Source organism: Mastigoproctus giganteus, chromosome 3 (genome assembly GCF_048544385.1).
Source record: "Mastigoproctus giganteus isolate SK-2022 chromosome 3, ASM4854438v1, whole genome shotgun sequence".
NCBI lineage: Eukaryota > Metazoa > Arthropoda > Arachnida > Uropygi > Thelyphonidae > Mastigoproctus > Mastigoproctus giganteus.
In genome coordinates, this window is record NC_143577.1 from 206,913,626 (window position 1) to 206,941,159 (window position 27,534).

The 27,534-nt window shown below is 37.4% G+C and overlaps 1 protein-coding gene across 1 annotated transcript in view; it reads left to right on the forward strand.

Annotated features, from left to right (window-relative positions):
• The window catches only part of LOC150088630 (ral GTPase-activating protein subunit beta), a 522,786-nt gene that overhangs the window by 328,418 nt on the left and 166,834 nt on the right, over positions 1-27,534 (forward strand). Inside the window, exons 18-19 of the mRNA XM_090369596.1 lie at positions 8,711-8,903; positions 16,341-16,429. Of these exons, the coding sequence (XP_090225722.1) occupies positions 8,711-8,903; positions 16,341-16,429 (282 nt within the window). The remainder of the gene's footprint in view (positions 1-8,710; positions 8,904-16,340; positions 16,430-27,534) is intronic.

A 27,534-nucleotide genomic window follows, 5' to 3' on the forward strand; every position in this document is an offset into this window, starting at 1 on the left:
CTTGCATCATATGCCTCTGCTAATGCTAATGCTAAAAAGAACTACATCAATAAGTCAATGCTTAATATATGCAGCTATAAGCACATATCCCTTATGAAAAGTGAAAATATGAGCAGGACAGTATTTTAGCAAGCTCGCAAATTGCAGTGGGCATATGGGGATATTGAAACTTCATAATAGTTTGAAATTAATGAGGAACAAGAGCAGAGCAATTAACATGTCAGGCTTAGCTGGGTCTCTGTCTGTTAGATAGGCAGTATGGATTATTTAGGTTATTTCTGATCATCTCTAACTGATAATCAATTTCCATTGCATATTTTTGAAATTCTTTGATAAGAGAAGATTGTTGTCTCTTCAGAATGATTACCTCAATGTTATTTGTTGATATCGCTGGTTTTCCCTTATCACCGATGTTGTTAGATACATTTATAGTGACCTTTTGATTACTTTGGGTTAGTTTTTCATTCAATTCTTTGTGTGAAGTGACTTCCAATGCCAATTGAAAAGTAGCTGGATTCTGGCTGAGCACTAAATACTTTAATTTTTGATTTAATCCTCTCAAAAATTGGGCTAAGAGCATCTGATCTCTTAGCATTAACACTTGAATTTCATTTTCTGTCTTAAAGGCTGCTCTTCACAAATTCTTAGACCGCGAGCCAAACTGAATAACAGTCTCTCCCGATTCTTGTTTAGTTGTGCTGAACCACTGCAGTTGCATTATAAGAAGTTCAGAGCATTCAAAACGAGTGGCAAAAGCATCTTTAAAAATCTCAAAATTCTTTTCCACCCTTAACTCAAATGAAACAAACAGGAAACCCACTGCTGGGCACTTCATTTTCGATTTAGTGACCGCAGTCTTTTATCTATATGTCCAGTTTGAAATCGCAGCTATTTCTTTTACCATTTCAAAGAACTGGGAAATCGGGATTCCTTCTTCTGACCCCCAAAACATTGGAATTAGTCTTATAAATCCAGCAATTGGGGCTGGATTGGCCCTCCCATGTTCAATTGATGGTTCAGGTTGTGTGGGAATCAATGGTTCTGACATTTGTAAGTTAGACCCCTCTACATTTGTTAGACCCCTCTTACACTCCCTCTGTAGTTAGACCCCCCTCTACATTCCTTCCATTTTGTGTGTTATACTAAACCCTTATATCTAAAAAAATAATTTGTATGTGCTTGTAAATAATAACAAATGTCTTAATTAGAGAGGGAAATGGTTATTCGTATGGTTTAAACAAATAGTAGTACTTATTCAGAAGCATGGCCTATTCAGAGTATTGTTTTAAACTGATAAGACCCCTATAATAAATCAATAGAACTTAAATGATAAGCCTAGCCTTTTAAAAATTCTTATTTGGTTTATTTTTGGGGTTTTTTTTAGGAACATTAGCAACTAAGGCCATGTTGCTCCAACGATATGCGGTGATCATTCCCTAACCTAGTAGTTTTCAACCTTTTTTTAATAATGGCACCCCTAAGTAATTTATTTTATTTTGCAGCACCATTTACTCAATTTTCTGCCTGTTAGATCCGATCCTCTCTCTCTCTCTCTCTCTGTATATATCTGTGTATATATATAATTATAAAAATTACATTTCATAATACAAATCATATATATATATAGAGTATATAATTTTATTCTTTATATAGAGGTACCAAGTAAACATAAATTATAGATCACCACAAAATTAAAAAGATACTGTACACCTTTTTACAATGAAATAAACATAAATTAAAAAATAATAATAAGTTTAAGTAACTTAAGCCCAAATTACGTGGCACCCCTGGAATGTTGTTGCGGCACCCCAGTTGAAAGCCGCTGCCCTAACCTTTCTGCATCCTCCGTATTTGGTGGTCACGGGCTCGAACCCTGGTCTAATCAAGAAGCGTGTGCTACACACTCCTGCCCACCTGACTACAGAGGTGCCAAAAAAATTCTTATCTGTATATATATATATTTCCAGACCCACAAGCAATAAAGAGAAATCATCCCACAAAAAGTAATAACCATGCTAACGTTTGAGAGCAACAAGTTGAAACTTTAATTTAACCTCAGTTTACACTTAATTTTATTTGATTACTGTAAATTTGATTTGATTTGATTATGTGCAAACACATAACTAGAAGTCAAATAACTACAAGTATGCAACTATTTGTTTTTGTAATATGTTGCTGCTTCTTGCTGATCATAATCAAACACTACTACTAATAATAATAATACTCATAATTTATCATTACTAAGTAAAAATAAAGAGAATATTACCCTCTGCCAAGATCTCAAAACACTCCAGAGGCACGCTGGTATTTTTCTTTATTTAATAAGTTTTAGCCCTTAATTGCTCTCTTCTAAAAAAAAAAATCTAGCAAAATCCAGACTAGCAAAACGGATGTTTTGCTAGTCTGGATAAAAACTCAACATTATTTATTTACAACACACATAAATGTACAATTCACCACACATGGTCTAGTATAGATTCCATATATTAATACCAATCTAATAAAACATAGTAGCAGTTCTCCACTCATAAATTTACTGTAGTATTTCATGTTCACCATAAGCATTGTTAGTAATTCTAGTTAATGCCTTTGAAACGACCGTATTCCCTGACATTATTTATCATAAGGGACTGTCATTATTACTTCAACTTACTACCCTTAAAACCATCTATTCCTCGACCCATTTATCAGGTTACAAGTACAGCGGGCCCTTGTTATAATGCGGTTGGCTTTACGCTGATTCGCTATAACACTGTTCTTATATTATAACCTGCCGCTTCCGTAGCCAGGTGGGAAGGAGCAGCAGTGCATAGCACACGCTTCTTGATTAGACCGGGGTTCGAGCCCGTCACCACCAAATACGAAGGATGCGGAAAGGTCAGGGAGTGACCACCGCATATTCCCGGAGCAATATGGCCTTAGTTGCTAATGCTCCTAAAAAACCAAATAACAAACATATTATAACCCGTATCTGATTATAATGCTGTCACAAATCACTATAACGTTCTTTTACCAACGTACAGATTGCATTTTTGCCATATTTAATGAAAACATTTAATCTGATGGAGTCGATAAGAAAGTCATATAACGTAACTCGGAGATAATATCCAATACTGAAATACATATATATATATAGTACTATAACTGCATTGGGATATAAGTTTAGGGTTATATTTTGTATTGGAATTTTATTTGAAATTGAGTAGAAATCATGACTCAGACCAGAGCAGCAAAGCAAAAGGCCCAAATTAATAGGAGTGCTGTGGCTCAGGAGAGAACTGAGGTGGGCAGTGACCCTCTGAATCACAGCCTTTTGAAATGCACTGCTTGTTTGATGTTTGTGGACTATCAGGAATGGGATATGATATTGCCAAGGGGAATGAAGGAATGAATGTCTTTGTTTGTGTGCATGATGTAAGGAGTGTCAGGAAATCAGGTGGTGACTCAGCATTGTTATGGGCCTATATGAGAGCTTAAAGGACAGAGTGGATGCCCTCGAAGGATTTAAATTGAGGGGCCCATCAAGTCCTCAGCTGCCCACATCAATGCCAGAGCTTGCACTTGAACATCAAGCAACACAGCGGTAACCAAGGCAGAATGCGCTGGTCCCAAAGGAACTAGTTGTTGGTGACTCTATTGTCAGAAAAACAGGGAACATATTGCGCAAAAAGGATAGGTGGAACAGGGTATGTCTGCCAGGGGCAGAGGTTGATGACGTTATAGAGCAGATATCATCTTTTAAGGGCACAAAGGGTGATATTGTTGTACACGTTGGCACTAATGATATTAAGAGTAGGAGACTGGCGGAATTACTTAAAAAGTACAGGTCAATGTTGAAAAAAAAGCCATGAGTTAGGGTGGAATTTGAAAGTGTCTGCAATTCTGCCCAGACACAATAGGAGGGAGTATATGATGACAGCCGGGCGCCTCCGTAGCCAAGTGGGAAGGAGCAGCAGTGCGTAGCACATGCTTCTTGATTAGACTGGGGTTCGAGCCCGTCACCACCAAATACGAAGGATGCGGAAAGGTCAAGGAATGACCACCGCATATCCCGGAGCAATATGGCTTTAGTTGCTAATGCTCCTAATTAAAACCAAATAACAACAACATGATGAGAGCCTTGTTGATCAATTCGGCCCTGGAGAGTTTGTACAAGGCTCGTAGGGTAAAATTTTTCTCAGCCTGATCTGTGCTTGTTAACCATAGAGACTGCTTCTACAGGGATGGGATACACTTAAATAGAAAGGGTGCAAGAATATTTGCTGATGCTATCGAGGCAGAGCTAGGTGGATCGGAAAACTGGTACTTGGGGCGATACACAGGCTAATAGATTAACAGTTGATTGCTAGAACAAACTTCCATCTGTTGTTGTAGAAGTTGATAGCTTAAACAGATTCAAGGCATAACTAGACAAACATTTGGAGCGAGTGGATGAGTGTAATGAGAAGGGTGTGTGTGTGTGTTTTTTTTTTTGGCTGATGCTATATAAGCTTGCTTTCTTGCATCATGTGCCAATGCCAATGCTTCACCATTTCCCAAATATTGGTTCACCCCCTAAAGTTTTTGATCACCTTCTGTTAAAACCTTTGGATCAGGGCATCATTGCAAATTTCAATTACTATTACCATAGATGAATATTCTGTGGGGCAATTAGTGAGACCAAGGTGAAAAGGGTTCTAACACTAAAACAATTTTGGAAGGAATTCAGCAGCTTTAAAGCCATAAATATCATTAATAAACTTTCCTCCAACTCTGATTGGTGTCTGGAAAAATATTTATGTTCGGATTGGGTAGTAATTTTTGAGCATTTGAAGAAGCTGGAAAACAATCCCATACTGAGAATGTGCAACTGAGCAAATATTTGGTCTTTGGAGAATTGGAGAATGATGATGATGTTGAAGAACTGATTGCTTCACACAATGACACATTGACAAATGAAGAGCTTATTCAGCTGGATAAATTGAAGCCATAAAACAAAGGGAATGAAGAAAAATTGTATTAAAGACCTCTTAGAGCAGTGGTTTTCAATCTTTTTTTAATAATGGCACCCCCTAAGTAATTTATTTTATTTTTTGGCACCCCTACTCAATTTTCTGCCTATTTATATATATATATATTTAATATTAAAAAATTACATTTCATAATACAAATTATATATATGCAGTATATAATTTTATTCTTTGTATAGAGGTACTAAGTAAACATTATAGATCACCACAAAATTAAAAAGATACTGTACACCTTTTTATAATGAAATAAACATATAAATTAAAAAATAATAAGTTTAAGTAACTTAAACCCAAATTACGTGGAACCCCTGAATGTTGTTGCTCCCTAAGGTGCTGCGGCACCCTGGTTGAAAACCACTGGAGCAGAGGATCTTGAAACAGTTTTTAAATACATTTGAGGGCAATAAAAGAAATTATCCAACCTCGGAATGAATTAGTAAAATGAATATGAGAATTTGGAGAATTCTGTATGATACTGCAGGAAGTCCTAGCCTGAAAACCCAAAGGATTCAAGGATCTCGCCCCCCCCCCTCCCAAGAAAGATGTAGCCTATAGAGTCCTTAAAAGGCACAGGAAAATCCACACAGGGCTGTGCCGAGCCATTTTAGTACCTGAGGCAAGAATGAAAAATTGCACCCTACTGTTAATGATGGCAACATTGGCAATACCCCAGGGGCTCACATCTGGTGGGTATGGGCTTGGCATACCGAGGGTCCTGAGCTGGATATCATCATTCTTCTCTTTCTTGGTGATTCCCTTCCCTTCCCTTCCCTCTCTCTCTCTCTCTCTCTCTCTCTCTCTCTCTCTCTCTCTCTCTCTCTCTCTCTCTCTCTCTCTCTCTGGGTAACTTGGGAATTTTTTTTTGGTTGGTACAGCATAAGCCTTAGGCTTCCTTGCACCATATGGCTAATAATAATAATAATTATTACTATTTAATCTTTCTTTTGGCACCCTAACCTAAGGCAAAGCCTTGTTCACCTCACCCTTGGCACAGCTCTGACTCCACAAATGAGTCCTCATGAAGGCTGAACCAATGAAATAAGAGGTCGTCTGAATAATTTTTAAAGCTTATTCATATAAAAAAAAAATTCAAGTGAAGGTAAGCCTTATATTTAATTGTTTCATTGAATATTTTTAATATTCTTCTAATGATTTAAATACTGTATTTTAAAGGCCTTGGGGAGGGTAAAGATAGTACTGTATTTATGGTGTCAGTCAGGGTCGGCTCAAGGTACATTGCACCCCTAAGCCACATTGATTTTTCTTGCAAGCTTTGTTTATGGGAGCAGAGGACTGTGTTGGTGCCCTCTAAACCTTGGTGCCCCTAGGCCAGTGCCTACTCACCCTTACCCTAAAGCCGGCCATGGTGTCAGTAACAGTTTAAAATGGATAATATGAAAATATGGTCTGATTTTTGGATGTTCAAGAATGAATTAGCGATTTATAGATTTATAGCTTTGCGTTTATAAAGAAAATATTACTCAATATATGTCTTTTTACTTAACGTCCAGTCTCTTCAGAACCAAATAAGGAATTAAGGATGTAAAAATCAAGGAATGCCTGTATGCACAGCCCCTGCATGTGGAAAAGAACAATCTGACATACACAAATGTGAATAATTGTTTGAGGAATTCTGAACTAAGTTAGTAACATGGATTACCTGCAACTGTATAATCAACTATGAATAAAATTATCCTATGGTGACAACAACCGCTTCCCTTTCACAATAACATCAGCTCTGATATGACAATAGTTATTATTACTCTAAGTGCTTGGTTTTGGTTTTATATAGATTGGTATTTGGTTTCTCAACCTTGGAAGAATTGATGATTTTTGTTGCCTGAGATGGATGGCTTTGTCTATACAGTAATACCCCGACTTATGCAAACTCGGAGGTGCTTCCGTAGCCAGGTGGGAAGGAGCAGCAGTGCATACCACACGCTTCTTGATTAGACCGGGGTTCGAGCCCGTAACCACCAAATACGGAGGATGCGGAAAGGTCAGGGAATGACCACTGCATATTCCGGAGCAATATGGCCTTAGTTGCTAATGCTCCTAAAAACCAAACAACAACAACAACAGCAAACTCGGAGTTACGCGGTTCTTGATTTTTTCATTTGGCAACACTGCCGCCCACTATCTTCAAGGTCGTTTTTCATATGCTATCGATATACGGTGCGATGGCGTAGAGTGAGAGCAAGAAGATGAACAAAATTCAACTTTGCTGCTGCATGAACTGCACACATATATACAAGAATTTGCATTCCAACTGTCATATTTATATGTGTGCATTCGAATTCATGCTCAACGTTTGTCAGAAATTACATCGTTTTCACGAAGAAAAAAAACTTTCCAGGCTTTAAGGTTTCCAAAGACCGATTGACAGTGATGGTTGGCGGGAATGCAGCTGGTGACTGCAAGTTAAAACTTCTCTTAATTTATTGCTCTGAAAACCCAAGAGTTTTAAAAAATATATCTAAAATTAGCTTACCAGTGATTTGGAAGTCAAATCATAAAGCTTGGGTGACAGCTTCCATTTTTGAGGACTGTTTTGGTCACCACTTCATACCCGAAGTCGAACGTTATTGCAAGTCTAAACAGATTCCATTTAAAGTGATGCTTCTTATTGACGATGCACCCGGTCACCCTCCTGCCACCCTAATTAATTTCGACCCACGTGTGAAAGTTGTGTTTTTGCCTCCAAACACAACCAGCTTGCTTCAACCGATGGACCAGGGAGTCATCAAAACATTCAAGGCTTACTACACGAGGCGTTCGTTTGCACGTCTGAATGAAGCTATGAGACAAAATAGTGAGATGTCTGTTAAAGACTTTTGAAAACAATTCAATGTTTTAGATGCCTTAAGAATCTTGGGATTAAATTCACAAAAAAAACATTGAATGGTGTCTGGAAGTAACTTTGTCCATTTTTTTTCAAAACCGAGACGAAAACAATGCCAGAAACTGGCATGTCGCTCATGTGATAGAAGAAGTTGTTAATCTTGCCAGGCAATTAGATTTGGAAGTCAATGGTGATGATGTCAACGAGCTGTTGGATTCACATAGTCAGGAGCTGACAATGAATGAGCTCATAGAGATGCATGAGCACAACGTCACTGAAGTATCCAACTCTTCAGACCCAGTTCCACCAGAAAAGCACATGACAATTGCAAGCTTGACAGAAGGTCTCAGCTCAATTGAAAAGGGCTTAAAAATTTTAGAAAACATAGACTACAATGAAGGATGCATTATAGCTACAAAGCAAGGAATAAAAAAATTATTAGCTTGCTATGAAGAAATTCTGTGTGAAAAAAAGGTGCTGTGTTGTCAGACGAATTTGTTAGATTTTATGAAGCCATCAACATCGAAATAACTTTTTTACGTAACTCATTTATTTTTTTAATACATATTTTGTATTAATATGTATAAAGAATTGCAGTTTTATTAAATATTTTTCTTCTAAACTAGTGTTTTGTTAGTCCTTGGTCCCAATTAAACAAAATTTATATGTATTTATATGCAAAGTTGTACCCCGACTTACGCGATTTTCGTCGGACCCACCTATCGCTAACTTCGTGGTATTACTGTACTCTAAAGAACACTTCAGTTAGTTATTAAAATAAAATTATGTTTATTAAAAGTAGTTTAAAATTGTTGATAGGTTTTTTTTAATCCTCTGCATTATTTTGTTTCTTTTTCAGGGTTATTTTCCTCCTCCTTGTGGGCCTGAAAATTTATCATCCCTTTTGGATGAACAAACATTGCTGTTGTACTGTAATAGTTGGAGTGGTGGTTCCCTTACAAGAGAAGAAGCTGTTAATCATTTTCGCTATTTTGTTACAGATAATTCTACTATTCTGGCCTTATTGGAACAACATCTTGGGAATGACCAAGGTTAGCGTCCATTTACTCAAAAAGAGTCAATGATTTTATTTTAGTTTAATTGTGTGAAATATTTTAAGTAAATGGAAAAGCAGTATAATATGAGATATACTTGTATTGAAATCGGCAATTAATTTTGTACACCGGACACTGTGCTGTTTTATGTTTAGTGGCTTCAGAATGTTATTTAAACTCAACAATAGTAACCAATATAATATACTGATATTATGTTAAATGGAAAATATGTTATTGCCTTCTTATGAGGTACATTAACTTGCTCACTGTTTCATTTCAATTAGCTAATTAAACTTCAAGGGTTTTTATCCAAATTTAATATATATCTGATCAGCAACCAGAATGCTTCTTTCAATATCTTTATTTCTTATAATTATTCAATTATCTGAATCCATAGTTTGTTTTTATGATGTTTAAATGGATCAGAGCTTCAATTTAAGATAGGGGTAAATTTTTATGCTGCTACAAATCACCAGTTCTCCGTGATACTATAGTAGCTTCATTCACATGTCTGGAGAGATTCTTTGTAATATTAATAATCTATTGATATTAATGATATTAATTTAAAAAAAAAAAGTGTTTAGGCATTTCAGTAGTCATTTGCTTAGACTCTCGTTTGTTTTGAAGCCCTATTGACTATCTATCACCTTGAGCTGTTTAAACATGTTTATATTCACACTTCCCAAAAACGACTGTGATAAATATAATTTTATAGATGTGGTTACTTGGCTTATAAAACACTTTAATATGAAGATAAACACTGCTATACAGTCAGTCCTCGTATAGCACGATAGTTGTGTTCCTAGAAACCCTCGTGCAATATAAACAACAGGCCCTATGGGAAAAATAGGGTTAGGTGCCGACCACCCAAGATTGAACACACATTGGTAACTAAAATATTACCAAACACAATAAATAATCGTAATAAAATACTTATGTATTTTATAACAATTAAAATACGTAATAAAAAATAATATTATACTTTTTTATAATATTTTTATTATTATTATATTATATTTTATTATAATATAATAAATAATACGTAAGTATTTTTTACGAATAAAATACTTACGTATTTTATTACGACTATGACGTATTAAAATGTTGCTAATGCTTTTGCTTCTATCATAAGAAAACTTGTTTTTTGTTTGATTTTCTATCCAAACAGATGACAGCCGTTCCATCTCTTCCAATTCTTTGTGTCTTAATCTAATGGATTTTAATTACACTTTGAGTTGTTCCTGCTATCAAAGTTGTTTTTATTTTCTCTGCATTCTTTGTAATTCTCGGGGTTGCCTCATTTAGGTCTGTAGCACATGCAATATCACATGGTCTTTCATTTCCCTCAAAGTGTTTCACAGTTTCATATTTTTTCGCTATCGACAGTGGCGCACTGGCCATAAGCCTTACAGGGGAAACCCCGGTGGGCCGGAGGCCGGTGTGATTTTGGCCATAAACCATAATATGAGGCCACTATAAATTTTCCCGGGTAAGAATTTTTGATCCAGTCCGCCTATGTTTATCGATATTGCTTTTTTTTTTTCTCTCTGAATCTGCAGTGTCTTCACCAGGACGCTTTCTTTTCACACCTTTTAAGTATTTTACTCATTTAGGGAATAAAGCACAATTAAAAAACGAAGAGGCACGCTTGATACATAAACAAAGCTGCGCGCGTGTAGCAACTGAATAAACAACACCGTAAAGGCAGAGATACACTATTAACACCTCACATTTTACTAAAGCACATTTCTAGGGGTTACTACCATAAAACAATAAAAACAATTTCCAGTTGCATTTCTGCTAGTGGAATCTGTTATAAACTGGTAGTTTGTTATTGTTATTTGGTTTTTAGGAGCATTAGCAACTAAGGCCATATTGCTCCGGGATATGCGGTGGTCATTCCCTGGCCTTTCCGCATCCTCCGTATTTGGTGGTGACGGGCTCGAACCCCGGTCTAATCAAGAAGCGTGTGCTACGCACTGCTGCTCCTTCCCACCTGGCTACGGAGGCGCCAATAGAAACTGGTAGTAAACTCGATCTAATTGCATTTGTGATTATACCGATAGCTGGAATTGTGTTGCTTTTTACGTTATTATGGTGAAATGTGTTTCCCCTTCACTGATATAAAAAACATAAATACTTTTCAGAATCTTCTCTTCATTCCTATCGGGTTGCATTCGGTTGGGGTGATTCTGCGTTTGACTGCCATTTCTTGTAAACACAAAGGTGAATCGTGCATAACCGAATTCGGTTCGTGTTATATAAGATATCGTTCCCCTATTTATAAATTGTGTATGATCAAATTCGTGTAATGTAAACACGTGTTATATGAGGACTGACTGTATATTGCAAATTTAGCTCTATTCAATTAAAAAAGAGGCATTCACTTCTTTTGTTTCATTATGAATGTCAAAAGTAAAAGAATTTTCACCGAATCATATGGTGGATCTTCTCTTGTTGATTTAAGATTTAAAATGATGTGGAAACAGCTACCGTGGAAGGAACCCTTGTTGATGCTAGCCTGTTTTGAAGTTTTGCAGAATTTGATCATAGTCATCAGTTTGCTTCCATTAAAAGACACAGCAGAAGTGGATAGTATCCTACAGTTATTCCTTCTGAATAACCTACCCCATAGATAGAAGGCTTCTACCTCATAGGTACTTTTTGTCAGAACTCTGAATTGGTATTTTGCATTGTCCTGTCTTTCAGACTTACGGTGCACAAATTTTACTGTTCCCAAATGAAAAACTATCACTGAAGTCACTTACTTAAGACCTATCTCCACCCAGTCAGGTTTTCTGAAGATTGCAGAAAAATTAATCCTTTCTTTTCTAATCATGCATCAAGAAAATTTGTGCTCCTCACTTCTGTGAACTGACTGGTATAAAGACTTACCTCATTTGAAAGGAAATTGTATCCTTCTAAAAATCAATTTTTGAAACAATCTTTACTCTTTTGATTAATCTATTTAAGCTTATGAACATTTTTTGTACGTTTAGGAAGCTATAAAACTAGAAATAATTTTTATAATGTGATGTTATGTTAATGTTGTGTTGTGTTATTATCAGTTTTGGATTGGGTCATTAATAACAGTATTAATAAGAATATACTTACTTAGTTGTTCCTTTTGTACCAGCCAGTATTGCAGTTTTAGAGAGAGATCACCATTTTTTCCTGTCGTGAGCAACAGTTGTGACTTTTTCTCCAGGCTATTCCCCTCTTGGCTAGGCTATTTTTGATGTTATCTTCCCATTGCATACACGGCCTACCCCTTGGTCATGCTCCAGAGGATTTAGCTTCCCAGGCTAAACATGGAAACTATTGTCGTCTATTCTGATGACATGGCCACACCATTGAAGTTGGGCTTCTTGGATCTGCATGTGAAGTGGATTTACGTTTAATGCAGCCCGCATAGTTTGATTACTGGTTCGGTCTCTTCTTGTCTTCTGTTCCACTCTACAAAAGTACCTCATCTCAACAGACTGTGGTTGGCTCTAATTCTGAGAAGAATATAATAAAAAAAATTAATTGCTTCATTTACCCATTACTTCTGATAATTTGTTGACACCTTTTTTCTGTCTCAGCATAAATATATTTATGATAAAGCAAATTCTTATGTCTGAATGGTCATAAATATTCAGTATCCTGCTGAAACCACACCTAGCAATCTTTTCCTTAGTGATATGTCCAAGGATTCATGGACTGTACCTCTAAGAGGCTATGATTTCTGTTACAAAGATGGCCCAACAATCCTGCAGCAGGTCACTGCATACCATACTCCAGTCTTCACAGAGTGCAGGGAGTTCATGGGAATTTTCCATACACCACAGAAGAGTATTCTGAGAGTTTACGTATACGCTGCTCCTTCCCACCTGGCCTCCGTAGCCAGGTGGGAAGGAGCAGCAGTGCGTAGCACATGCTTCTTGTTCCGGGGTTCGAGCCTGTCACCACCAAATACGGAGGATGCAGAAAGGTCAGGGAATGACCACCGCATATTCCTGGAGCAATATGGCCTTAGTTGCTAATGCTCCTAAAAACCAAATAACAAGGTTCCCTCATTGGAGAAGAAAATCCAGTCTAACATCAGAGGATCTTTATCCACTTTTCCAGTAACCATCCAGAATACTAGCTTCATTTTCCATTGTCTAGTGGCAGTTGTTCATAACATGCACTTTGTATGGAAATATTTTAATTTCCTCATTGCTATATGACACATCCTTTTAATGTGCAAGCCTCTAAGTGACTTATGTGGACTTGCTGACATACTCTCCCTAAATTATTCTGAATGTTGCTCAGTCACAACGATGACTGAGCTTTACACAAAACTTTCACGTTCCCAGATTTCACGAACATTTTCACATGTTTCCATATCAGAGAGCCATACAACATGAAAATTGCCCAGAAAAATCATGTTGAACGATTGTGGGCAATAAATGAGCAGTATACTTCATTTATATATTATAAAATATATGTTTTAATATATTTATTGCTTCTCATAGAGAATATTGAATTTCGGTTTACCAATAAATGAATAGAATTTTTTCAATGTTGTTTATAGTAATAATTCTTAGTTCAATCTTTTAATAATCCCTATTTAAGTGGTTTTTTTTTTTTGTTCCATTGTGAACAGTCACTATGGCTATTACAAGGACAGTGGGTGTACTATAACTGCACTGTAACATACAGTTTAATAAAATGAACATTGGCCATTATTTCCATTTGAATAGCAAAGAAACCAAATATCCAAAATAGGATTCAGTAATACTGTATTAGCATTAGCATTAGTAGAGGCATTTGATGCAAGAAAGCAAGCTTATGCAGCATCAGCAAAAAAAATTAAAGTAAAATAAATAAATAAAAAATAACCACTTCCACTTCACCCCTCTGATCGTTCGAAATACCTGTCCAGCCGAGCCTTAAACTTATTTAGGCTATCAACTTCCACGACAAGGGATGGAAGTCTGTTCCACCTACCAACCACCCGCTGGCTAAAGGCAAATTTCCGCATATCTATCCTACATCTGTCTTTCCTCAATTTGAATTTATGCCCTCTCAGGTGATTATTCTGAGCAAGAGGAAGAATCCCATCAGCATTGAGCATGCTCAAACCATTCAAGGCTTTGTACACCTCTATCAGATCACCTCGCTGCTGCCTAGTCTCCAGACACTGTAATTCGCAAAACTTAAACCTTTCTTCGTAAGAGCACCCCTTTGTTCCATTCACTAATCTTGTTGCCCTTCTCTGTACTCGTTCCAGCAGCTCTACATCCTTCTTGAAATGAGGTCTCCAGGCCTGTATACAGTACTCTAGGTGTGGCCTGACCATTGCCTTATACAAGGGAATAATCACCTCCTTATCCCTGCTAGAAAAATTCCTATATATCATTGACAATACACCATGAGCTACTCTTGCAGCCTGTCTGCACTGCTCAGAGAACTTCATATCTGCCTGCACAACCACCTCCAGGTCCCTCTCATTCTCTACCACTGTCAGTGTAGTACCACAGAGTTGATACGTTGCTCTGGGGTTGCTGTTTCCCATATGTAGTACTTTACATTTGTCAATGTTAAACTTCATTTGCCACCTCTCAGCCCATCTGCTCAACCTTTCCAGATCCTGTTGCAGCAGCATAGTGTCAGTAGTGTCCTTGACAACCCTGCCAACCTTCGTATCGTCTGCAAACTTGGACATTAAGCTTGATATACCATCATCAATATCATTTATAAATACAGAAAACAAAAAAGGACCCAATACTGAACCCTGAGGGACTCCACTAATAACATTAGTCCACGATGAGCAGTGTCCATTGATTACCACTCTCTGTCTTCTCCCCCTCAGCCACCCCTTTATCCATAGCAGCAATTTGCCTCCAATGCCACACTGCTCCAATTTGTGCAGCAGTCTTCCATGTGCAACAGTATCAAAAGCCTTTCTAAGATCCAAGTATATAATATTAAAGTTATTCCCTGCATCCAGTTCTTTTGTGACTGCATCCTAGTATCCAATCAAATTGGTCAGGCAAGACTTCCCCTTAACAAAACCATTCTGTCTGAGCTATAACTGAAGTCTTGTCTAGATCAGTGTTTCTCAATCTTTTTACTCTCGTGGCACATTTTCCAAAGAAGAAAAATTTCGCGGCACACCTACGTAGTTATAGAAGAAGAAATTTCTAAATTTCGCGGCACACTTGGAAAGTTTTGCGGCACACTAATGTAACGCGGCACACCCTTTGAGAAACACTGGTCTAGATGATCCTGCAGTGCTTCTTTAACCAGTGCCTCCATTAATTTTCCGGGAACAGAAGTTAAACTCACAGGTCTATAATTACTTGTGTCAGCCTTTGATCCTCCTTTGTGAATTGGGGTCACATTTGCACATCTCCAGTCCATGGGTACCTCCCCTGAGTCCAAGGAAGCTCTCATAATTATGGCTAAGGGTTTGCTTACTTCCATTGCTGCCTCCTTTAATATAACTGGATAGATTCCATCCACCCCAGGTGCCTTTCTTGTGTTTATCTTCAACAATTTCTCCTCCACTTTACTCTCAGTTATTACAAGATTCTCTAGCTTACTGCCAGAGTTGAATACACCTCTGGCATTCCCCTCGCTGAATAACTCCTCATGTGTGAATGTTGATGCAAAATATTCATTTAGTTTGTTAGCTACCTGAGCAGGATCATCAACAGTTGACCCATCGATATCAAGTGGACCAATCTGATTCATCCCCTTCCTTCTAGAGTTTACATAAGTAAAGAACTCTTTGCTGTTTTTTCTTCGCATCCTTTGCCAAGGAATTCTCGTATCTGCCTTCGCCTGCCTAACCTCCTTTGTAACTTGGTTACAGATCAACTGATATCTATCATAGGCTTCTGTGTCACGTGTTAATTTGTATGTATCCCATGCATTTTTCTTCTCTGCCATATGCCTCATTAGTTCATCTGACATCCATTTAGGCCTAAACCTTGAACAATATTTCTTAGTTGGTATGTAAAGCCTAGTAGCTTCCAAGATAAGTTCTTTGAATGCTTCCCATTTTGAATTTGCTGTTGGTAACATCATCAGTTGTTCCCACTGTATAGAATTTAAATACTGTCTCAGTCCACCGTAGTCGCCTTTATGAAAGCAATACCCCTTCCCTTTACCCCTAACGGTAGTTACCTCTTTGAGTAAATCCCACTTCAGAACACTGTGATCACTGCCACCTAGTGGTTCATTTATCTGTATAACTTCATTTGTTATATTCCTCAGCATGCATATATTTTGTAGCTTATCAAAGCACATTCTTTGAATTATTTATGAATGTTTATATATTCTTTATATGTATATATGTTATTTTTTTTAATTATTTAAAGGTCACATATGTAATTTTTTCTTTCTCATCTTTGAATATAAAATTTTTTGTAGTAATTACTAGTAATTATTTACCAAAAATAGATCCACAGCCTACTGTTACTGCTCTAATACGAGGACCATTTGGCCGGCATGCTTGGGCAATGCAACTGAGACATTTGCCTCGTCACAAGGTATTGATATTATCTTAACGTTTATAGATAAATATATTTCAAAAAATATAAATACAAACATAGCTTTACAACTTCAAGCATTGTGCTTTTCACAAAGTTTCTTTGTGAAAAGCATAATGTTTTTTTTCCGAAGAAAATAACAGAGAAGTGAAATACATTGTTTCCTGATGTTCAGTGATGACATCCCAACAAAATTCAGTCTCCTGTAATTTATGAAATAAGTGGGGAATTACTTGTACAATAGTTAAAGGAAGGAATTTATTTATGTATTTTTTTAACAGTAGATGATAAACTGCATTTTTGATAAAATTCTCCAAAAACATTAGAATGCTGAGTTGGCACCTAATTTCTTCACACTTGCTGCACCTGGCACATACAAAGATATCCTCTTTGGCTGGATCATGTCCTGTTCCAGAAAGATCTGCAAACATTTCACAAGTTGCCACCTTCAGTTCTTCTTTGTGCTCCCTTGTGCCTGTTGCTTTGCTGCTCTGGTCTGGGGCATGATTTCTGTTTAAATACAATTTTAATTGATTAACAATGAAAATTAATAAGATTAATAAATTTAACTAATTAATTGACAATACTACACTAAGCTAATATATTCCTAAATGCAGTGATGTGTATTATGCTATCTATAGGTCAGGATATACATTACACTGTATGTATATCCTGATTTGTCAGGATATACATACGGTGTATGAATATCCTGACTGATTTGTCACAGACCGTCCAGACTATAACCCAGTTGCCAATGTTATGTCAAGGATCTGGGTATATTCTTACCATGTGTATGCCATATCCAAAAATTTCATTGCTTCCCACCCACTTTTTTCTTACTATTGAATACACCATGAATTGTCAAACTAATAGAGTAAGCTTATCCGAAAAGATCTAGACCTCCCAAACACTTCCTAATTCATTTCACAAATATACGTGGTCTCAATTCTAATCTCAACGATGTCCATTTCCACTTACAGTCTGCCAAACCCCATGTACTTTTTCTGACAGAATCTCGGTTATCGGTTTATTCAACTACTGCTCATCTCAGTTGCCCAAATTATTCGCTGTATGATTCCTTTCGCCTGAAAGGTGGTACTTGTGCATATGTCCTTTCCGATATTCCCTGTCAGAGACTTCGTAATTTGGAATCTCCTCTTTTCGATCTTCTCTGGCTTAAAATCTCTCTAGCTCATTCTGTCAAATTCATCTGTCGTCTCAACCGTTCTCCCGACTCCACTAATCACTTGGAGCTCTTTGACTTCCTCTCTTTGCAACTTGACTTTCTCCAGTCCAACTTTCCTAACAGTGAGGTAATTTTCCTTGGTGATTTTAATGTTCACAACTCCAGCCGGCTTCCGTTTTCTAGCCACACCGTCCCAGTTGGTCGAGATACTGAGGCTTTTGCAATTACTAATGACCTTGCACAGATTGTTCATTTACCTACAAGAATACCGGACAATCCTAACCATACAGCCATCACGCTTGATCTTTTTCTCACAAACAACTCTTCTAAGTACACGGTCGAAGTGAGAGATCCTTAAGGCACCTCAAATCACAACTTGGTAATTGTCTCTTCTCCAATGGAACCTTTATCTCATGGCTATTCCCAACCTCATATTGTTTGGCATTACAAGAATTCAAAATGGGATCACCTGCAAGATTTCTTTTCTTCTTTTCCTTGGTCGGATTACATTTTCAAAACTTCTGATATCACTATTTGCTCAGATTGTGTCAGTGAAATTATTCTTGCAGGAATGGAATCTTTTATCCCACACTCCACTTTAAAATCTCATCCTTTATATAAACCTTGGTTTTCCAATAAATGCACAACAATTGTAAAGCAGTTATTAATCAATCCAAACTAGATTTTGAACAGGCTAAGAGTAGAAAACTTGCTTCTTGCCCTAATGGTAGCCAAGCATTCTGGTGTCTTGCCAAAGCTATTGGCTGCAACGTTTGCCCATCGCTGCTCCCACCTCTGTCAAAACCAGTTGGTTCTTTTGTCACTTCAGCCAAGGATAGAGCTGACTTGCTAGCATCGCATTTTTCTACCAACTCCTGTATTAATGATCTTGGGAAAACACCTTCCACCATTCCCAACACGCTCCATTCAATGCCTCCTGGAGTCTTCTGTCAAAAGGATGTCAGAGGGATTTTGATGCTAAGAGGCGCCTCCGTGGGCAGGAGCAGAAGTGCATAGCACATGCTTCTTGATTAGACCGGGGTTCGAGCCCGTGACCACCAAATATGGAGGATGCTGACAGGTCAGGGAATGACCACTGCATATCCTTGGAGCAATATGGCTTTAGTTGCTAATGCTCCTTTAAAAAAAAAAAAAAAAAACCAAAACCAAACCTTGATGCTAAGAAAGCTCCAAGTATCGATGGTATTTCTCCACTTGTTCTCAAAACCTGTGCTCCTCAACTTACTCCTGTTCTTTGTCGCCTTTTTTCACTTCCTTATTCCAAAGGTATTTTTCCTTCTGCTTGGAAATTTGCTCATATCCAGCCAGTTCCTAAAAATTGTGACAAATCCCTCCAATCCAATTATCGTCCCATTACAATTATTTCTACTCTTTCTAAAGTAATGGAGAAATCAATTAACCGTCAACTCTCAAACATTCCGTCTGATCAACGATTGCCAGTATGCATTCCGTCAGTGTCGATCCACTGATGATATTCTGGCTTATGTTACCCATTTATGGACTAATTCAATGGAAAAGGTCAGTGAAACACAAGTAGTTGCTCTTGAAATCTCAAAGGATTTCGATCGTGTTTGGCATAAAGGTCTTCTAGACAAGCTTCCATCTTATGTATGGTTTGCCAACTGTTTTTCGTAATTGGTTATCCAGTTTTCTCTCTGATCGCTCACTGAGGGTGATGGTAGATGGCTCTCTGTCTTCTAACTTCTCCACTAATGCCGGTGTCCCCCAAGGTTCAGTTCTTTCCCCCACTCTTTTCCTCTTGTATATTAATGACCTTCTTCCATTGACTGGGAATCCTATCCATAGTTTTGCCAATGATAGCACATTGCATTCCACTTTCCATTTTGAGAAACCTTTCCCTGCTTAACCAGCTTCATCTTCTTGAAACTCTGCTACCAATTCCTTAAATGCCAATTTCCAGGTAATCCTCCAGCGGGCAATGACAACTTAGTTGATTTCAATCCTTCTAAAACTCAGTTTTGTCTTATATCTCACAAAAAGGATTCTTCTTCTCCTATGCTTATCTTTGGTGACACTCCGCTTTCTAGGTAAAATGATATATATCTTTTGGGGATTACCCTGACTTCTAATCTCACTTGGTACAAGCACATTACAAATATTTCTTCCTCTGCATCTAAAAAACTTGGTTTTCTCTTTCACTCTCAGCATTACTTTTCTTCCAAACAGCTGCTCACTCTTTACAAATCACAAATCCGCCCTACCATGGAATATTGTTACCAAGTGTGGCTTTACCCCCAAAACCTCTCTCAGGCTTCTAGATTCCATTCAGAAGAGAGCAGTTAAGTTAATTAATGACTCATCTCTAACAGAGTCTCTCCACTCACTCTCTCATAGACATATTGTTTCTGCTGCATGCCTTTTCTGCAGATACTTCCACAGGCACTGTTCTTCTGAATTGGCTTCTGTAATTCCCGCTCTCTCTTTTAAAACAGTCCGAACATGTGCCGCCACTAGCCAACATCCATTTACTGTCCAACTTCAAACTCACAGAACCAACTTTTCTTCTTCCTCGTTTATTCATTCAACTACCGTTTTTGGGAACAACCTTCCTTCATATGTATTTCCTGATATCAACAAATATCTTCTTTCATCTTCTCAACCCTCCAAACCAAGCACGGTACTAAGTACTATAGGTTCTAATACCTCTCGTGTTTGGGGTTTTCATAAAAAAAAAAAAAAAAATACAGATACTTGTCGATTTGAAAGCAAGCATTGAACAGCATGTAACCAACATCCCCAATGAGATGCTATGCGAAACTGTGTTGCACGCAGTCCTCCGCTTTCAGAATGTCATCTCAAGTGAAGGAAAGCATGTAGAACAATATCTTTAGATTTCTAAGTTCTGATATTAAAATCTAATCCTAAGTTAAGTATTCCATGTCATATTTACATTGCCAATTTCATCCCTGGTGGCGGAAATTTGAAGAAATTTTTTTTCAAATTTGTTTTCAAAAATAGTACAAATTACTAAGTACTATAGGTTCTAATACCTCTTGTGTTTGGGGGTTTCTGAAGCAGTTTTGAGTTGAAAAGTGCATGTAAATCTGGGTCCAATTTTAAATGACTAGAAATGTGTGGCTATTTGAATCTTATTAAAAACAAAGCAATTGGTTGGCAGGGTTGTGAATGACAGTAATGGTAAGAGTTGGTAAGAGTTGCAGCAACTTTCTTGGTAAGAGTTGCAGTAACTGCAACTCTTACCAAGAAAGGCTTAAGTTCTTCAAATTGCAGGAGCTAGAGAATAGGCACCTGCAAGGTGAACTGATTGAGATGTATAAAGCTTTGAATGGGTTGAGCATGATGAATTCTGATGGGTTTCTTCCACTTGCTCATATTACGAACCTGAGGGGGCATAAATTCAAATTGTAGAAGAGATGATGTGCGGCAATTTACCTTTAGCCGGCGGGTGGCTAATTGCTGGAAAAAACTTCAATCTGTCATTGTGGAAGTTGATTGGTTTTTTTTTTTTTTTTTTTTTTTTTTGGCTGATATTACATAAGCTCATACGCTTGCTTTCTTGCATCACATGCCTCCTTTATTACTACTACTATTGCTACTTATTAGAGATATAAAATAACAATAACAACAATAAATGCATAAACATAAATGCTAAAATGTTCATTTATTTATTTATTTATTTAGGAAAATGAAATTCTCTGTTAACAGATGCATACATGTGTGGTTAGATCCGATTCTCAAAAACACCACCTTTGACTCAGTGCATCTCACTGCTTGTGTGTGTGAGTTATGTGTTCACTTAAGCTGATCATGGCTGTCTTTTACATGGGCCACAGAATTCAATATGCGATCAAGTAATGCATCTTGTGTCAGCATTAGCAGTGGCAAATGATGCAAGAAAGCAAGCTTATACAGCATCAGCAAAGAAAACAAAAAAAAAACATGACATTTCCCATTTCACCTAATTCCCTCCAGTTTGTCTAGTTCTTTGAATATATTTAAACTGTCAGTTTCCACAACAACGGATGGAAGTTCCAACAATCAACCACCTATTGGCTAAAGGCAACCTCCTGCACAGCTATTCTGTGACCATTCTTCCTCAGTGTGAATGTGTGCGTGGTCTGAGCAAGAGGAAGAATTCCATCAGCATTGAGCTTGCTCAATCCATTCAAAGACTTAAAAACCCCAACGAGATCACCTCACAGGTGCCTAGGCTCGACACTGCAAACTGCAGAACATAAGCCTTTCTTGGTAAGAGCACCCCTTTCTTCCATTCACCAATATCGTTGCCGTTCATTGTACTCATTCCAGCAGATCTGTATCCCTCCTAAAATGAGGCCTCCATACCTGTATGCAGTACTTTTGACTATAAATATTTAAGGGCAAAGGCCTCATGCTATGAGGTAGAAGATTAACACGTGGGTTAGTGCAAAAGCACCATTTTAACATAGTGATCTACCAAAGTAGTTAAATTTATTAATTTTAATTAACTAATTAATTAATTAGTTAAATTGATTAATTAAGTTACCTGCTTTGGTAGCTAGCTGTGTTAAAATGATGCTTTTGCACTAACTTACATGTTAGTCTTCTACCTCGTAGCATGAGGCCTTTCCCCTTAAATGTATATAGTCTATATCACTGCACACCATTAGACATCTCTCATATTGTGTAGTCTGAGCAAGAGGAAGAATCCCATCAGCACTGAGCTTGCTCAATCCATTCAAAGACTTAAAATCCCAATGAGATCACCTCACAGGTGCCTAGGCTGTTATACTTCATAATTGGGTTGTCACTATTGCAACACCAGGGTACCTTCCCACCCACCGAAGAAAAGCCAACAAGCTTTGAAACGGTGCCATCTGGTTGGTGGTATCCGCTGAGAATAAATAACAGTAGTCTTCTCAACTGGTGAAGTGTTATTTATTCGAGGTAGTACAATACCATTGCAACTCATTGTGAAGGCATTCACAATATGAGATATAACCAAAATGATACCAATTAATTAATTAATTAATTTAACTACTTTGGTAGATAGCTATGTTAAAATGATGCTTTTGCACTACATGTCTGTATGCAGTACTTGACGTGGCCCAACCATTGCCTTATACAATGGGATAATCACGTTATTCTTGCTAGTAAAATTCCTGTATATCATTGATAAAATGCCATGAGCTGTCCTGGCAGCCTGTCTGCATTGCTCATAGAACTTCATATCTGACTGCACAATTACCCCCAGGTTTTTTTTCATTTTCTACTACCCTGAGTGTAGTATGACACAGTTGGTACATTACTCTGTGGTTGCTGCTATCCATATGTAGTACTTTGCATTTATTAATGTTAAGCTGTAGTCGCCACTTCTCACCCATTTGCCCAACTTTTCTAGATCCTGTTGGGCAAAGGTAAAGAAAGCTCACACGGGAAGCATACAAAAGTTCAATAAATTTATCAGTAAAAGTACTTTGCCATAACGGCATTTGTATTGTTGCTCACTCAGTAAACATGCAGTGGGTGTTATCAGTCAGGAGTAGAAATTGAATCCCATGGGAGATTAAACCCTCCCAAAGTGGAGGGGGTAACCTGACATTTTTTCTTTAGAATCACTGGTGGACTAGTGGATAAATTGTTTATTAAAAAAAAAAAAAAAAAAAAGGCAAATATAAAGGAAGCCCACACGAAAAGCACGGCTAACTTCGAAAAAGTTTACTGGTGAAACTACGTTACGAACATTTTTTACGACGCCAAAACTTCCAATATGACTCTGTTCGTGATTCAATTAGTTAATTCAATTAGTGATTCTAAAGAAAAAAGGTCAGGTTATCCCCCTCCACTTCGGGAGGGTTGCAAGCTTCCATGGGATTCAACTGCTACTCCAGACCGATAACACCCACTCTCTGTTTACCGAGCAAGCAACAATACAAATGCCATTACGGCAAAGTACTTTTACCAGTAAATTTCATTGAACTTTTGCATGCTTCTCGTGTGGGCTTTCTTTACCTTAGCCTCCTGTTGCTGTAGCATACTTTCATTACTGTGTTTGCAGTTTTGTGTGTTAACCCCTACAGGCAAAATCTAAAGGCTTTAGGTCTGTTCACAATGGCACATTGTTGAGTATCTACAAACATTACATAACTATATACAGGCTGGCCTCGATTAATTCGTCCCACAAGCACATCACGTAAAACGGAGACGCGTTAATCGAATATAATAATCAATAGGAAAAATTATAATTGGTCCTTGACTTTCTGGAATGTCTATAAAGAATTTTAAAAATACCTTTTAAATAACTTTTTAACTGTATACAATGAAATTAAATGTAAAATATAATGAAACTAATTATGGAATTAAATGTTTATTGCATAAAATAGCGGTTCTCAAACTGCACCGCGGAATGTTTTAAATTTTCGAGGGAATCACAGCGATACTCGACAGCTATCAGACACCGCACGAACTATTAGCTCGAGGTAGTTCACAGTTTCACATTTCTTATTAAGTTGTTTGGACCTAAACAGAACTGTTAGGTATTTCTTTTGGTCTAGGTGTGCCATGAAAATATTACTGTGACACTAAGAGCGCCGTGAACTGAGAAAGTTTGGGAACCTCTGACATAAAATACACAATGAAGAAATGACTGTTGCGGAAATATTTGAACAGTGTTGACTTTTTGTTTTCATCAAACAATTTCCGTTAGCCGACAACAATCTTCTCTGGGCCCTGGCAAAATAAATATCACAGAGAACCTCAAACCTTTTGTTTGAGGTTCTATATTATACGTCGCCTCCATAGCCAGGTGGGAAGGAGCAGCAGTGCGTAGCACACGCTTCTTGATTAGACCGGGGTTCGAGCCTGTCACCACCAAATAGGGAGCATGCGGAAAGGTCAGGGAATGACCACCGCACCGGAGCAATATGGCCTTAGTTGCTAATGCTCCTAAAAAAAAAAATCTATATTATACAAAAGATTTCATCTAGTTCTTTTACTGTTATCTCCTTCACGGTAACATTTTCATCTGGCTTATTTAAAAATTTTAATTTTTAAATGCAAATCTGCATTGACTTTATTAGCGGGAGACAAACAAGTAACATGTCTTCTTTCGATGGTTGATGGAACATGCCAAGGCGGGCAGCAGGCAAACATTTGTTTATTGCCCGTCCGATGCGCGGTAAGCTTAATGTGCAATTCAAATCTATTTCAACTACTACATAAAAAAAAAAAAAAAAAAAGATCGCGTTAATTGGAAATTTGCATCGTGTAAATTGAAAAGTGGTATGATTTTTTCAAATAGCGGTAACTGAAAACACACGTTAATCGAACTCGCGTTATGCAAGGCCTGGCTGTAGTTATTCAGAATTGACTTATGTTCATATGTACTTTTTTATTCAAAATTGCCTTAGAAATCAGCTCCTGAAGTTATGCCATATTTTCATGAATCAACCAGTATGTAAGCTTTTTTATGTTTAGAGCATAATGTAGTTGTAGACCCAGTTATGTTATTGCCAACTTCTCAACATCATACTCCTTGGAGTTTCTGACTCTCAGGAAACAAACTGGGAAACAGACACTCAACTTTTCCCCGGGCAGTACCAAACCTTATAATTTGCCATTCACTAAAGAGGAACTGGCAACTGCATTTGCTACTACACAGGAGAGAGGATATGCTGTATGAAAACATTAAATCGCCTTCCTTCATAATTTCTAATGTTTTTGCTTCTTATCTATAACACGATCTATTTGTAAAATCAAATTTCAGATTCTTGGCTTAAGGCAATTAAAAAAAATTGCCTCAGAAGTCAGCTCCTGAAGTTATGCCATATCTTTGTGAATCACTCTGTACATCAGCTCAATATTAGAGCTAATGGGCAAATCATTGCAGACTGTATGCACAGTTGTAAAGTGTATAGTGTTTGCATTTTTGAAGCCAGGAAAGGATCCTAAAATTCTCATTTGGCCAATTGTTTTGGCCAGTTGCCTATGTAAAGTCTTGGAAAAATGGTCAATGCTCACTTTATATATTACTTTGAAGAATGTAACTTTTAAAAAGACAGTGTAGCTTCCAAAAAAATCGGTCCACTTTGGACCACTTGATTCAGTTAGAAATATCAATTCGCAATGCTTTCTAGAAATAAAGTGAGCACTTGGTGTCAATTTTCTTTCATAAGGAAAAAACTTATGACACCACTAGGAGATACAGTATTTTACTTAGAGGTCATCTTGCTGTTTTTATCGAATTTTTTTTATCAAAATGAATTCCAGGTTTGTGTTAGGTCTAACTTCTCTTAGATGTTTCACCAAGGGGAGAGAGTTTTTCAGGGCTCTGGCCTTGGTAGTTATGGTTTTGCAGTCAAAGTGAACTCTATTATAGAACAGCTTTCTCAGTCAGTAAACAGTGCTCTCTATGTGTGGACGAGTTTAGCATTTTTTCCCCTCTTGCAACATGAGAGTTATTGAACAACCATTAACCACCTTAGTTCTTGATCATTGGCCAATGTTTTCCACTCAAAAGATGGTTCAGTTCATGTACGCATTTTCCACCTGGAACTTGAACTCAGGTTTTGACAAAATTCTGTTCCAATGGTAACAGAAACAAAATTTCTGGAACTCATTTTGATGCAAAACTGACTTTTCTCCAACATATTCATAAGCTCAGGGCAAAATGTTCAAGTGGATTAAACATGGTGGAGATTCCCCATGGTATCTCCTCCAGTTTTTGGAGAGCAGACAGAATCACTTTACTATGCCTTTATTCAACACTTGTCCACTCTAAACTTGACTATGGCTCCAAAGTCTATTCCTTGCCAGAAATCCTGTTCTTTGTTGGCTTTATCCAATCCCACAGATTCATATGGCTCTGTGGGATTGCCCTTGAGCATTTCATACATCACCCATCCAAAGTATTTATGTGGAAGCTAATGAACTGCCATTACTTCAATGTCAGCAGTTGTTGCATTATGCCATAAAAAAAAAAAAAATTCCTGCCAGACCATCCTATATGTTATCTATTTTGTCACCATGGTCGGAAAATCATTATAGCATGCACAGAACTTCCAATTGTTTCTTTGGTATCAGGATCCAGGATCTAGCTCAAGATATAAATTTTATTATGGATAATATATCCATATCATCAGTCAGGCAAATCATTTCTCTGTGGAGTATGCAAATTCCATCTTATGACTTTACTTTTAGGAATTGGCTGAAAGCTGAGACATCCCCATTCACAGAGTTGAATATTTTGAGTTCTTGCCGGTGTATATAGATGGCTCTAAGTCTGAAGTATATGTGGGATCTGCTGGTATTTTTCTATGTAAAGCTATCAGTAGCCAAATTCCACGCAAATGTATAATACACTGCAGAGATGCATGCAATAGAAGCTTTGGATCACATCAGATCCTTCCAGTACCAAAGGTGTATGCTATATACCAACTATAGTTGGTATATAGCATAGTCATGTTAGAATCACAGGCATAGTCATGTTAGAATCACAGGCAATGATTTAGCTGATGCAACTGCCAAATCAGCAATCCCATAGAAATTAATTCATGAATTAAATTATTAATTGCGATAAAACATTATCACAATTAATTCATTTAATTCATGATAAAATATTATCACAGTGGCAAGAATCTTAGCATGGGTACACCACCAATAAGTTGTGCCAAAGCAAGCCTGTAATTGTCAATTGGCAGTCTAGTTAGCAGAGGAGTTGCTGGGATGAAATTATTCTTGCTTGGCTCCATATTAAACATTGTCACCTAATGCATTCCTATCTGTTGAGGGCTGTTGATCATGTAATATGGCACCTGTTCAACAATTCAGAAATATTTTAGTTAAATGTTGGTCTTTTAATAATCAACTTTTACCCATCTGACTGAGCCATATACTGTCATTGATTGGACAGTGATAACATGACAGATATATATTTATT